A 13446-nucleotide genomic window follows, 5' to 3' on the forward strand; every position below is an offset into this window, starting at 1 on the left:
TATCACATACTTATCACATACTTATCATACTAATCACCTTTTTGATCATAGCCTGTCCCGTGGCTACAGGTACATCAATTAAACGTCAACATCACCATAGTCACAAACTCTCAACAATATGATCAGCATTCACCTAGATAATATCACAAAGTTCATCTTAGCCATTTTCAAATCACCAACTTCAAATCACAAAATTCAAATCACCAACTTCAAATCACCAACTTCAAATCACCGACTTCAAATCGTTGATCTATTATTAGCCGGATTGTGCATGTGCGTGACGACTCCGGTCGCCATTTTAATTTAACTCACGCTCCCCCACCCCTCCCCAGCCCCAGGGTCGGGCGAGTAGAACGTCTGGGTACTGACAGGTTTAGTGCTACTATCTCACCGACCCGCCTGGAGCGGAACCTGGGTGCTTTACGGCGTCTGCGCGTGTCTGGCACAGGCTGGGCGCGAGGGGTCAACCGGAAGTTGCCAGATAAGAGCTGAAAGACTGGGCTCATCCCAACAGAAAATATGGACATCTGAACTTTGGAACTTTTCAAACGGTTCAAAGGAGAACTACAGGGAAGGAACAAAATAAATTGAGAAGGGGGTGAGGGGTATTTGGTCAGAGCCAACCCCCCCTTCCCAACCGAAACAATAGCTTGAAAAATCGAAGATATACCAATCATTGGAGTATTTTCAAAGCATCGTTTCAGATTTCGCGTTTCTCAATTAATGCTTTACAATTCTATAGTCTTCACTTTTCACACTTCTCATTTGTGGTGTTGTGTGGTGTTGTGTTTTGTTGTGTGGTGTTATGTGGTGTTGTGTTGTGTTTTGTGGTGTTTTGTGGTGTGTGGTTTGTGGTGTTGTATTGTGTTGTGTTTTGTGGTGTGTGGTTTGTGGTGTTGTGTTGTGTGGTGTTTTGTGATGTTGTGTGGTGTTGTATGGTGTTGTATTGTGTTTTGTGTTGTTGTTTTGTGTGACGTAGTGTTGTGTGGTGCGGTTTTGTGTGGTGTTGTGTGGTGTTGTGTGATGTTATGTAGTGTTTAGACTTCTTTCGTATTACTATTTCATGTTCCTTATAATTGAAGTTTAAACCAAGGCTAGTAAAGTAGTTGACTGGTACACTATTCTCTAAAATATGTTACCTATATATTCTTTGTTATGTCTGTTAACCTTTAGAGCATGGCGATCTATAGTGCAGATGATGTAGAGTTCAACCGATCCATCGACTGGTATTTCTAAATCCGTAAACTAATTTAAACATAATGTGTTCAAAATTATTCAGTTTTACATTCATGTTTCCTCAGAGGTGAAGACAACTTACACATCAAACACTAACAACATATATAAACTAGATACCACAACATCTAGCCACCACACCATCTAGACACCACACCAACACCATATAGCCACCACACCAAAACCATCTAGACACCACTACAACACCATCTAGACACCACACCATCTAGCCACCACACCAAAACCATCTAGACACCACTACAACACCATCTAGACACCACAACAACACCATCTAGACACCACAACAACACCATCTAAACACCACACCAAAACCATCTAGACACCACTACAACACCATCTAGACACCACACCATCTAGCCACCACACCAAAACCATCTAGACACCACTACAACACCATCTAGACACCACAACAACACCATCTAGACACCACAACAACACCATCTAAACACCACACCAACACCATCTAAACACCACATTACCCACCACTATGGACTACAGCAACCTGACCAGCACCATGGCCACCACCGCCAGTTCAGCCAGCACGAAGCTGACCCCCACCGAGTGGTACGTCGTGTCCACCATGTTGTCCATCTTCTCCGTCACCGGCATCATCGGCAACGCTCTGGCCATCTACGTCTTCGCCAGCCTCAAACAGAAGGTAAACAAAAGCCATTTACTTTCTTTATAGAGGGTAAACAAAAGCCATTTACTTTCTTTATAGAGGGTAAACAAAAGCCATGTTTCTTTCTTCATAGGGGGTAAACAAAAGCCATGTTTCTTTCTTTTTTCTTTCTTCATAGGGGGTAAACAAAAGCCATTTTTCATTCTTCATAGGGGGTCAACAAAAGCCATTGTTTCTTTCTTCATAGAGGGTAAACAAAAGCCATTTTTCATTCTTCATGGGGGGTCAACAAAAGCCATTGTTTCTTTCTTCATGGGGTGTAAACAAAAGCCATTTTTCATTCTTCATAGGGGGTCAACAAAAGCCATTGTTTCTTTCTTCATGGGGTGTAAACAAAAGCCATTTTTCATTCTTCATAGGGGGTCAACAAAAGCCATTGTTTCTTTCTTCATGGGGTGTAAACAAAAGCCATTTTTCATTCTTCATAGGGGGTCAACAAAAGCCATTGTTTCTTTCTTCATGGGGTGTAAACAAAAGCCATTTTTCATTCTTCATAGGGGGTCAACAAAAGCCATTGTTTCTTTCTTCATGGGGTGTAAACAAAAGCCATTTTTCATTCTTCATAGGGGGTCAACAAAAGCCATTGTTTCTTTCTTCATGGGGTGTAAACAAAAGCCATTTTTCATTCTTCATAGGGGGTCAACAAAAGCCATTGTTTCTTTCTTCATGGGGTGTAAACAAAAGCCATTTTTCATTCTTCATAGGGGGTCAACAAAAGCCATTGTTTCTTTCTTCATGGGGTGTAAACAAAAGCCATTTTTCATTCTTCATAGGGGGTCAACAAAAGCCATTGTTTCTTTCTTCATGGGGTGTAAACAAAAGCCATTTTTCATTCTTCATGGGGTGTAAACAAAAGCCATTGTTTCTTTCTTCATGGGGTGTAAACAAAAGCCATTTTTCATTCTTCATAGGGGGTCAACAAAAGCCATTGTTTCTTTCTTCATGGGGTGTAAACAAAAGCCATTTTTCATTCTTCATGGGGTGTAAACAAAAGCCGTTGTTTCGTTGTTCATAGATGGTCACCAAAAGCCAATGTTGCTTTGTTCATAGAGGGTTAACAAAAGCTATTGTTTCTTTGTTAGTGGTTTTATATAGGGTCAACAAAAGCCATTGTTTATTTGTTTGTGGTTCATAAAGGGTAAACAAAAGCCATTGTTTCTTTGTTTGTTGTTCATAGAGGGTCAACAAAAGCCATTGTTTCTTGGTGAAAGCTTTCACAGATATACAGTGTAGTCTATTGTGTCCATTACATCAGATATGTCCAGATAATAACACAAAAAGTTTTCTGATTCTGTAATACTTTCAAGACCTTAGTTTTTCGCTACCATCAAACTTCAATGACGTGAAGGATTACCCAGTCCGTCTCCCATATCCCATAACCCATCACCCCATCCCATATCCCATCACCCCATCCCATATCCCATCACCCCATCCCATATCCCATCACCCCATCCCATATCCCATCACCCCATCCCATATCCCATCACCCCATCCCATACCCCATCTCCCTTTGCGCATCGCCCCACGTCATCCCCCTGTGTCCGACGAGCCATTTCCGGCCAGTAATGACGACCAAACTCCGTTACTTTACTAGCAAGTCATTCAACCAGTAATGATGACCAAACTCCGTTACTTTACTAGCAAGTCATTCAACCAGTAATGACGACCAAACTCCGTTACTTTACTAGCAAGTCATTCAATCCGTCACTCATGACCTCCCCTGGCATTACCAAGACCAGTAACTCTGTGTTTTAAGGGGAGATTACCGCTACTTTATAGACACGTCTTTGCTTTAGTTAAAGCACTCATACCATCAGAAAGCGCCGAATCAAGATATTCCAGTTCTTATAATTAAGTGCCAACATCTCAGTATTATAACTCCCCTTCGTTTCCGACCTGACAACAAGTATCTCAACAAAATATTTTTTACAAATAAAAAACAGAAACAAATCGTATTTGATTCGTATAGAAATTCCAAGTTTTTTACGAAATGTTAAACACGAAACCGGAAGTGGCTTGACAGGTTAAAAGGAAAGAAAATACCGTCGAGACTTTTGGTCTCTTGTATGGCTCAGATGTCATGTCTGTCCCACTATACAACCAATGTCATGTCTGCCCCACTATCCAACCAATGTCATGTCTGCCCCACTATACAACCAATGCCATGTCTGCCCCACTATACAACCAATGTCATGTCTGCCCCACTATACAACCAATGTCATGTCTGCCCCACTATCCAACCAATGTCATGTCTGCCCCACTATACAACCAATGCCATGTCTGCCCCACTATACAACCAATGTCATGTCTGCCCCACTATCCAACCAATGTCATGTCTGCCCCACTATCCAACCAATGTCATGTCTGCCTCACTATCCAACCAATGTCATGTCTGCCCCACTATCCAACCAATGTCATGTCTGCCCCACTATACAACCAATGTCATGTCTGCCCCACTATACAACCAATGTCATGTCTGCCCAACTATCCAACCAATGTCATGTCTGTCCCACTATCCAACCAATGTCATGTCTGCCCCACCAACAAATGTCATGTCTGCCCCACTATACAACCAATGTCATGTCTGTCCCACTATCCAACCAATGTTATGTCTACCCCACTATACATCCAATGTCATGTCTGCCCCACCAACAAATGTCATGTCTGCTCCACTATACAACCAATGTCATGTCTGCCCCACTATACAACCAATGTCATGTCTGCCCCACTATACAACCAATGTCATGTCTGCCCCACTATACAACCAATGTCATGTCTGCCCCACTATACAACCAATGTCATGTCTGCCCCACTATACAACCAATGTCATGTCTGCTCCACTATACAACCAATGTCATGTCTGCCCCACTATACAACCAATGTCATGTCTGCCCCACTATACAACCAATGTCATGTCTGCTCCACTATACGACCAATGTCATGTCTGCCCCACTATACAACCAATGTCATGTCTGCCCCACTATCCAACAAATGTCATGTCTGCCCCACTATACAACCAATGTCATGTCTGCTCCACTATACAACCAATGTCATGTCTGCCCCACTATACAACCAATGTCATGTCTGCCCCACTATACAACCAATGTCATGTCTGCCCCACTATACAACCAAATGTCATGTCTGCCCCACTATACAACCAATGTCATGTCTGCTCCACTATACAACCAATGTCATGTCTGCCCTATTATACAACCAATGTCATGTCTGCCCAATTATCCAACCAATGCCATGTCTGCCCCACTATACAACCAAATGTCATGTCTGCCCCACTATACAACCAATGTCATGTCTGCTCCACTATACAACCAATGTCATGTCTGCCCAATTATCCAACCAATGTCATGTCTGCTCCACTATTCAACCAATGTCATGTCTGCCCCACTATACAACCAATGTCATGTCTGCCCCACTATCCAACCAATGTCATGTCTGCCCCACTATACAACCAATGTCATGTCTGCCCTACTATCCAACCAATGTCATGTCTGTCCCACTATACAACCAATGTCATGTCTGCCCCACTATACAACCAATGTCATGTCTACCCCACTATCCAACCAATGTCATGTCTGCCCCACTATCCAACCAATGTCATGTCTTCCTCACTATCCAACCAATGTCATGTCTGTGCCCCACTATCCAACCAATGTCATGTCTGCCCCCCCCCACTATCCAACCAATGTCATGTCTGCCCCACTATACAACCAATGTCATGTCTGCCCCACTATCCAACCAATGTCATGTCTGCCCCACTATACAAACAATGTCATGTCTGCCCCACTATACAACCAATGTCATGTCTGCCCCACTATACAACCAATGTCATGTCTGCCCCACTATCCAACCAATGTCATGTCTGTCCCACTATCCAACCAATGTCATGTCTGCCCCACTATACAACCAATGTCATGTCTGCCCCACTATACAACCAATGTCATGTCTGCCCCACTATACAACCAATGTCATGTCTGCCCCACTATACAACCAATGTCATGTCTGCCCCACTATACAACCAATGTCATGTCTGCCCCACTATACAACCAATGTCATGTCTGCCCCACTATACAACCAATGTCATGTCTGCCCCACTATACAACCAATGTCATGTCTGCCCCACTATACAACCAATGTCATGTCTGCCCCACTATACAACCAATGTCATGTCTGCCCCACTATACAACCAATGTCATGTCTGCCCCACTATACAACCAATGTCATGTCTGCCCCACTATACAACCAATGTCATGTCTGCCCCACCAACCAATGTCATGTCTGCCCCACTATACAACCAATGTCATGTCTGTCCCACTATACAACCAATGTCATGTCTGCCCCACTATACAACCAATGTCATGCTTGTGTCTACACTGTCCAACCAATGTCATGTCTGCCCCACTATACAACCAATGTCATGTTATCCCACTATACAACCAATGTCATGTCTGCCCTATTATACAACCAATGTCATGTCTGCCCCACTATACAACCAATGTCATGTCTGCCCCACTATACAACCAATGTCATGTCTGCCCCACTATACAACCAATGTCATGTCTGCCCCACTATCGAACCAATGTCATGTCTGTCCCACTATCCAACCAATGTCATGTCTGCCCCACTATACAACCAATGTCATGTCTGCCCCACTATACAACCAATGTCATGTCTGCCCCACTATACAACCAATGTCATGTCTGCCCCACTATACAACCAATGTCATGTCTGCCCCACTATACAACCAATGTCATGTCTGCCCCACTATCCAACCAATGTCATGTCTGTCCCACTATCCAACCAATGTCATGTCTGCCTCACTATCCAACCAATGTCATGTCTGTGTCACACTATCCAACCAATGTCATGTCTGTCCCACTATACAATCAATGTCATGTCTGCCCCACTATACAACCAATGTCATGTCTACCCCACTATCCAACCAATGTCATGTCTGCCCCACTATCCAACCAATGTCATGTCTGCTCCACTATACAACCAATGTCATGTCTTCCCCCCCCCACTATCCAACCAATGTCATGACTTCCCCCCCCCCCCCCCACTATCCAACCAATGTCATGACTTCCCCCCCCCACTATCCAACAAATGTCATGTCTGCCCCACTATCCAACCAATGTCATGTCTGCCCCACTATACAACCAATGTCATGTCTGCCCCACTATACAACCAATGTGATGTCTGCCCCACAATACAACCAATGTCATGTCTGCCCCACTATACAACCAATGTCATGTCTGCCCCACTATACAACCAATGTCATGTCTGCCCCACTATACAACCAATGTCATGTCTGCCCCACTATACAACCAATGTCATGTCTGCCCCACTATACAACCAATGTCATGTCTGTCCCACTATCCAACCAATGTCATGTCTGCCCCACCAACAAATGTCATGTCTGCCCCACTATACAACCAATGTCATGTCTGTCCCACTATCCAACCAATGTTATGTCTACCCCACTATACATCCAATGTCATGTCTGCCCCACCAACAAATGTCATGTCTGCTCCACTATACAACCAATGTCATGTCTGCCCCACTATACAACCAATGTCATGTCTGCCCCACTATACAACCAATGTCATGTCTGCCCCACTATCCAACAAATGTCATGTCAAACCAGAACTTAGATATTGAGTGAACTAAAATATTAGTTTAAACCCAATACTTGCGTTATATATACAACATAATAAAACTCACTCCTAACATAGAATAAAATATCATTGGACCTATATATATATGAATATAAAAAATCATCTTAGTCTTTATCTTAGAGTAAAATGTCATTCATTAGCCCTTCTTTAGATGTAAAATAGTAACTTTTTAGCCCTTATATAACTTTAAAATATAATTTCTCAACCTTTTTTTTTAGGTAGAAAGTACCTTATCTAAGTGTAAAATGCCATTTCTTAGCCCTTATCTAAGTGTAAAATACCATTTCTTAGCCCTTATCTAAGTGTAAAACACCATTTCTTAGCCCTTATCTAAGTGTAAAATACCATTTCTTAGCCCTTATCTAAGTGTAAAATACCATTTCTAAGCCCTTATCTAAGTGTAAAATACCATTTCTTAGCCCTTATCTAAGTGTAAAATACCATTTCTTAGCCCTTTTCTAAGTGTAAAATACCATTTCTTAGCCCTTATCTAAGTGTAAAATACCATTTCTTAGCCCTTATCATTCCAGCTGACCTCCACGATCTTTATCTTGACCTTGGCCGGCACAGACTTCATCACGTGCCTCATCACCATCCCCTTCACCCTCATCATCGAGTACATGGAGTACAGCATCGACTCGGACGAGTTCTGTAAGGTCTACCACTTCCTCATCACCACCACGGTGCCGTTCTCCTGCGTCGTTATAGTGGCCATCGCAGTCGACAGGTGGGTTCTAAGTGGTATTTGGTGGGGTAGTATTTGGTGGGTTATATGTGGTATTTGGTGAATTCTAGGTGGTGTTTGGTGGGTTCTAGAGTGTTTTTTAGTGGTTTCTTGTTGGTATTTGGTGGTTTCTAGGTGGTATTTGGTGGGTTCTTGGTGGTATTTGGTGGGTTCTTGGTAGTATTTGGTGGTTCTAGGTGGTATTTGGTGGGTTGTAGGTGGTATTTGGTGGGTTCTAGGTGGTATTTGGTGGGTTCTGGATGGTATTTGGTGGGATATTTGGTGGGTTCTAGGTGGTATTTGGTGGGTTCTAGGTGGTATTTGGTGGGATATTTGGTGGGTTCTAGGTGGTATTTGGTGGGATATTTGGTGGGTTCTAGGTGGTATTTGGTGGGATATTTGGTGGGTTCTTGGCGGTATTTGGTGGGTTCTTGGCGGTATTTGGTGGGATATTTGGTGGGTTCTAGGTGGTATTTGGTGGGATATTTGGTGGGTTCTAGGTGGTATTTGGTGGGTTCTAGGTGGTATTTGGGGGGTTCTAGGTGGTATTTGGTGGGATATTTGGTGGGTTCTAGGTGGTATTTGGTGGGATATTTGGTGGGTTCTAGGTGCTATTTGGTGGGATATTTGGTGGGTTCTAGGTGGTATTTAGTGGGTTCTAGGTGGTATTTGGTGGGATATTTGGTGGGTTCTAGGTGGTATTTGGTGGGATATATATTGGGTTCTAGGTGGTATTTGTGGGATATTTGGTGGGTTCTAGGTGGTATTTGTGGGATATTTGGTGGGTTCTAGGTGGTATTTGGTGGGATATTTGGTGGGTTCTGGGCGGTATTAGGTGGGATATTTGGTGGGTTCTAGGTGGTATTTGGTGAGATATTTATTGGGATCTAGGCGGTATTTGGTGGGTTCATGTGGTATTTGGTGGGTTATAGGCGGTATTTAGTGGGTTCTAGATTTCATTTGTGTTTTAAAATGTCTTTTATTATTTGGTTGTTTTTTTTTACAGATTTATTACTGGACTAGGAGAAACATGTTTTTTTTCCTAACAAATACTTGTGATTTTATTCTAACAGATACATGTGATTTTATTCTAACAGATACATGTGCTTTTATTCTAACAGATACATGTGCATCTGTCACCCCTTTCATCATTGGATGAACATACAAAGAGCCCGCATCATCATCGTCTGTCTCGTCGTCATCATCTTCATCATCGGCGGCATCGTCGGTGCCCACCACAGCATCTACAACCTAACCTACGTCAACGACACCTCGACCTTTACCCCCTCTCTACACACCCCGAAAACCTTCGACATAACCATTGGAGGAACCGGTATGACCTTCACCCCTGACCCCATTTCCCCCGGCCCCAGCTACTCGCAGGAGGTTCCCATGCCAGCAAGGAACCGAACCCAGCCCTCCGTGGCGCCGGTCGAGAACACAACCGTGCTGATCAACCCCATACACGCCGTGTACGTCAAGGTGCCGTGTGACGTCAACGAGAACCTGTTCAATGCCGGCTTCTTCAAGGTCTTCAAGTACATGTACACCGCCATCTTCGTCGTCAGCTGTGTCATCGTCTTCGCTCTTTACGCTCTCATCTATAGGTCAGTCTTTCATACACACAAACTCACACACATATAGCCTATATATATATATATATATATATATATATATATATATATATATATATATATATATATATATATATATATATATTCCATAGAAAAGTATTATTTGTATTTCGTTCGTGTACAGTGTGAATTAGGGAGGATGGGGGGGGTACTTTACAAGGATATGGGGAGTAATTGTGTGTGATAAATCTGAGGGTAATGGTGAAGGGGCAAATATCCTAGACTAAATTATATACATAAAATAAAAAAATAAAATATATATATATATATATATATATATATATATATATATATATATATATATATATATATATATATATATATATATATATATATATATATGTATGTATATATATATGTATATATATGTATATATATATCCATATGTATAAATATGTATATATATATATATATATATATATATATATATATATATATATATATATATATATATATATATATATATATATATATATATATATACATTCATATCGGCCTAGGGCTAGGGTTATAGGGCTGGTAAGTAGGTCACCAACCAGTTCTATGGCTCAATAAAACCTGCATGAGCCATATAACTGATTGCTGACCTACTTAACAGCCCTATAAGTACATCTCTCATGTACTAGATTCTAAATGTAGTTTTAGCCAAACGTCACCGTTCTATATTTCTGCCCATTTTCCCCCCAGGTCCGTGATCGCCCAGCGCAAGAAGAAGCTCCACATCAAATCAGCTCAGTGCTGCCTGCTGTGGAACGCCGCCAGCGTGGACCAGCCCCACGAGACGGCGGAGATGACCCAGGACATTGAACTGAGTCACGTGAACGGGGATGAGCGCACCAGACAGAACTCGGCCACGGCGGAGGAGCTGGAGACGCACAACAACGGTGCGGTGCGCAAATGTTCGCTCTCCAAGGCGCGCATCGAGAGGATGCGCGTCGCCAACATCAAAACGGCCCTGACCTTGTTTATCGTGACCTTGGTGTTTATTCTGGCCTTCTTGCCGGCGTGGCTGATGGCGTTAGAGGTCATTCAGATGAAGGTCATAGTCTTCTACATGCACTTCGTCTACAACGTCGCCAACCCGTTCATCTACGCTTTCCTCAACCAGAACTTCAAGACGGAGCTGCGACGTATCTTGAGGTGCGGCAAACAGTGACACTACACCAACAAACTTAGTTCGACTTAATTACAATTTTACTTAATTATCCATCATTTGCATGGATTCCAAATCCCCCTGTTTATAAAACCACCAACTTTGGAATAACGGTCAAGTTTTCTACATCAACCTGACAACCGGAATTACAAACTGTCCAATCACCATCGAGTGCTGTTTTATAAAGCACAGCAGCAGCTTTGATGAAACGACTGCTGTTCTACCAGACACAGCTTTAATGACGCAGCTTAGTGACGTGTTATCTGCTATGACGTCACCCATGAACCTGTCTAGTGGCACACTGGCTGCTGACAGTGTCAGCTCTGACTCCAAATGGTCCCCGACGTGTTCATAAAGTGTTCGATTAAGTTTGGATATGATTTCAATATTGGTCGATTGGGTGGATATTTCTATCTTCGACTAACTGGATGGACATTTTAAAGTGTGGTCGGCTACATGGACATTTCAATATTCGAATCACTGGATGGACATTTCAACATTCGGTCACCTAAAAGGACTTTTCAACATTAGGTCAACAAAATGGACATTTCAACTATTAATTCATAGGATGGACATCTCAACCTTTTTTTTCTCTAAAAATACGGACAACTCTCCAACAAGGTGCTGCCAATTTGGCCAGTTAAACATCCCATCTGGCATGTCCTTAACATGACGCACCTGGCATAGATGTCAATAGCAAATTAACTTTTGCCACAAGACCGTTAATGACGTCATGTTACACTTTTACAAGCTAAACCAAAAATAAAACGTAAAAACAATAAAATGTGACCTTTCAGCTTACGTTATAAGTGTTCATAATGTTACAACATGAAATATTCAAATGATTGATGTGTAAAGACTTCGGTAGTGGACTAGTTAATAGACTGACATAGAGTGTCTACTTCTTAAAGTATGTCTGTGACAGCTGGTCTATTTTGTGACATTTGACAAGCGGTGACATTTGGCAAATTGTGGCCATGACATCAATTAAACCTACTGCCGATGTCACCTGGCAAAGTGACATCTGTGACATGTGTGTCGCCGTCCTCACACTCTCCCCCCCCCCCACCCTCAGACATCTCGTGACCGTAGAGATGTGACCACGTGACACGGATGTGACACCTCCAGTACGTCATTACCCACGTCTAGTGACAGCTGTCACACTGACGTCACCACCAGTGAGCGACCCAACACGCACTCGGCTAACCAAATTAGACACTCTAAGGTTAATTAGTGCATGTTTAATTAAACGGCCATACCAGCCAATTGGAAACCAAATATATTGTTTACATTAATTGTTCTATTTTTAGTTTCTCGTGATGCCTCTTGCTGTCTGATTGACCATCTAACCCACTATCAGTGGGCCAGCTTTCATTCACGCCCCATTTCATTATTTTACCTCATAAACATTTATTTATTTATTTATCTCATCAATTACAGTTTGTAAAGATATCATTCATGTTGTAATTAATATTGTTATTAATAGATTTTTTTTCTTTACGTTACACATGTAAATGATTTAACTCATCATGTAGTGTGACGATTTGATCTAGACAACACACACACACACACACACAGACATAACCACACAGACATACACACACACACACACACACATATATATATATATATATATATATATATATATATATATATATATATATATATATATATATATATATATATACATGTGTATATATATATATACATGTGTATATATATATATATATATATATATATATATATATATATATATATATATATATATATATATATATATATATGTGTGTGTGTGTGTGTGTGTGGGTGTGTGTGTGTATATATGTATATGTATATACAAGTAGTGTCTATCAAAACTTATCTAAATCGCTGGTATATATCAAAAAATTATATCTACTTCGTGTTCTGTGAATTAAGTTTATAAGAAAGTCTGTAACGGCAAGTAGATTTGTGTTAGGGTTATAACTAATGTTATGGTACGTAGTTTTAGAGTAGATTTGACTGGTAGGATGTATGTGTGTAGAGAGCGTGTAACTTGCTGGTAAACTTGTGTTTTATTGAACTGTGTATACAACGTTGTGATGTATAGCTCACACAACTTTAGCCATTTTTACCCATAAGCCTCTCACGAGCCTTTGTTGTGTAAGTAAATAAATCCGTGTGTACAATCTGCTGTGTGTGCTGTTGATGAGTATATGATTTTTCGAAATACGTGTTTATCTTATAATCTCACAAGTTTACATTGGAAACTTGATCAATCAACTACTCTGCCACATGATGTGCCCTTTACAACTCTCCCTCAAAAG

The 13446-nt window shown here is 41.5% G+C and overlaps 1 protein-coding gene across 1 annotated transcript; it reads left to right on the forward strand.

The window, feature by feature from the left end:
* Window positions 1-1750: 1750 nt before the first annotated feature.
* On the forward strand, window positions 1751-12031 carry LOC131949333 (uncharacterized). The gene is made up of 4 exons (XM_059311174.1): window positions 1751-1912; window positions 8160-8356; window positions 9475-9960; window positions 10675-12031. The coding sequence occupies exons 1-4, from the start codon at window positions 1769-1771 to the stop codon at window positions 11141-11143; spliced, it is 1296 nt and encodes a 431-aa protein (XP_059167157.1). The 5' UTR covers window positions 1751-1768; the 3' UTR covers window positions 11144-12031.
* Window positions 12032-13446: the final 1415 nt, after the last annotated feature.

This window comes from Physella acuta, unplaced genomic scaffold (genome assembly GCF_028476545.2).
Source record: "Physella acuta isolate Inbredline_101_S28 unplaced genomic scaffold, ASM2847654v3 ptg000689l, whole genome shotgun sequence".
Lineage (NCBI taxonomy): Eukaryota > Metazoa > Mollusca > Gastropoda > Physidae > Physella > Physella acuta.

Coding starts and splice junctions, on each gene's coding strand:
- LOC131949333 (XM_059311174.1), top strand. CDS start 1,769: ATGGCCACCACCGCCAGTTCAGCCAGCACGAAGCTGACCCCCACCGAG. Junction 8,357..9,474: donor GTGGCCATCGCAGTCGACAG/GTGGGTTCTAAG, acceptor TTATTCTAACAG/ATACATGTGCATCTGTCACC. Junction 9,961..10,674: donor CTTTACGCTCTCATCTATAG/GTCAGTCTTTCA, acceptor TTTTCCCCCCAG/GTCCGTGATCGCCCAGCGCA.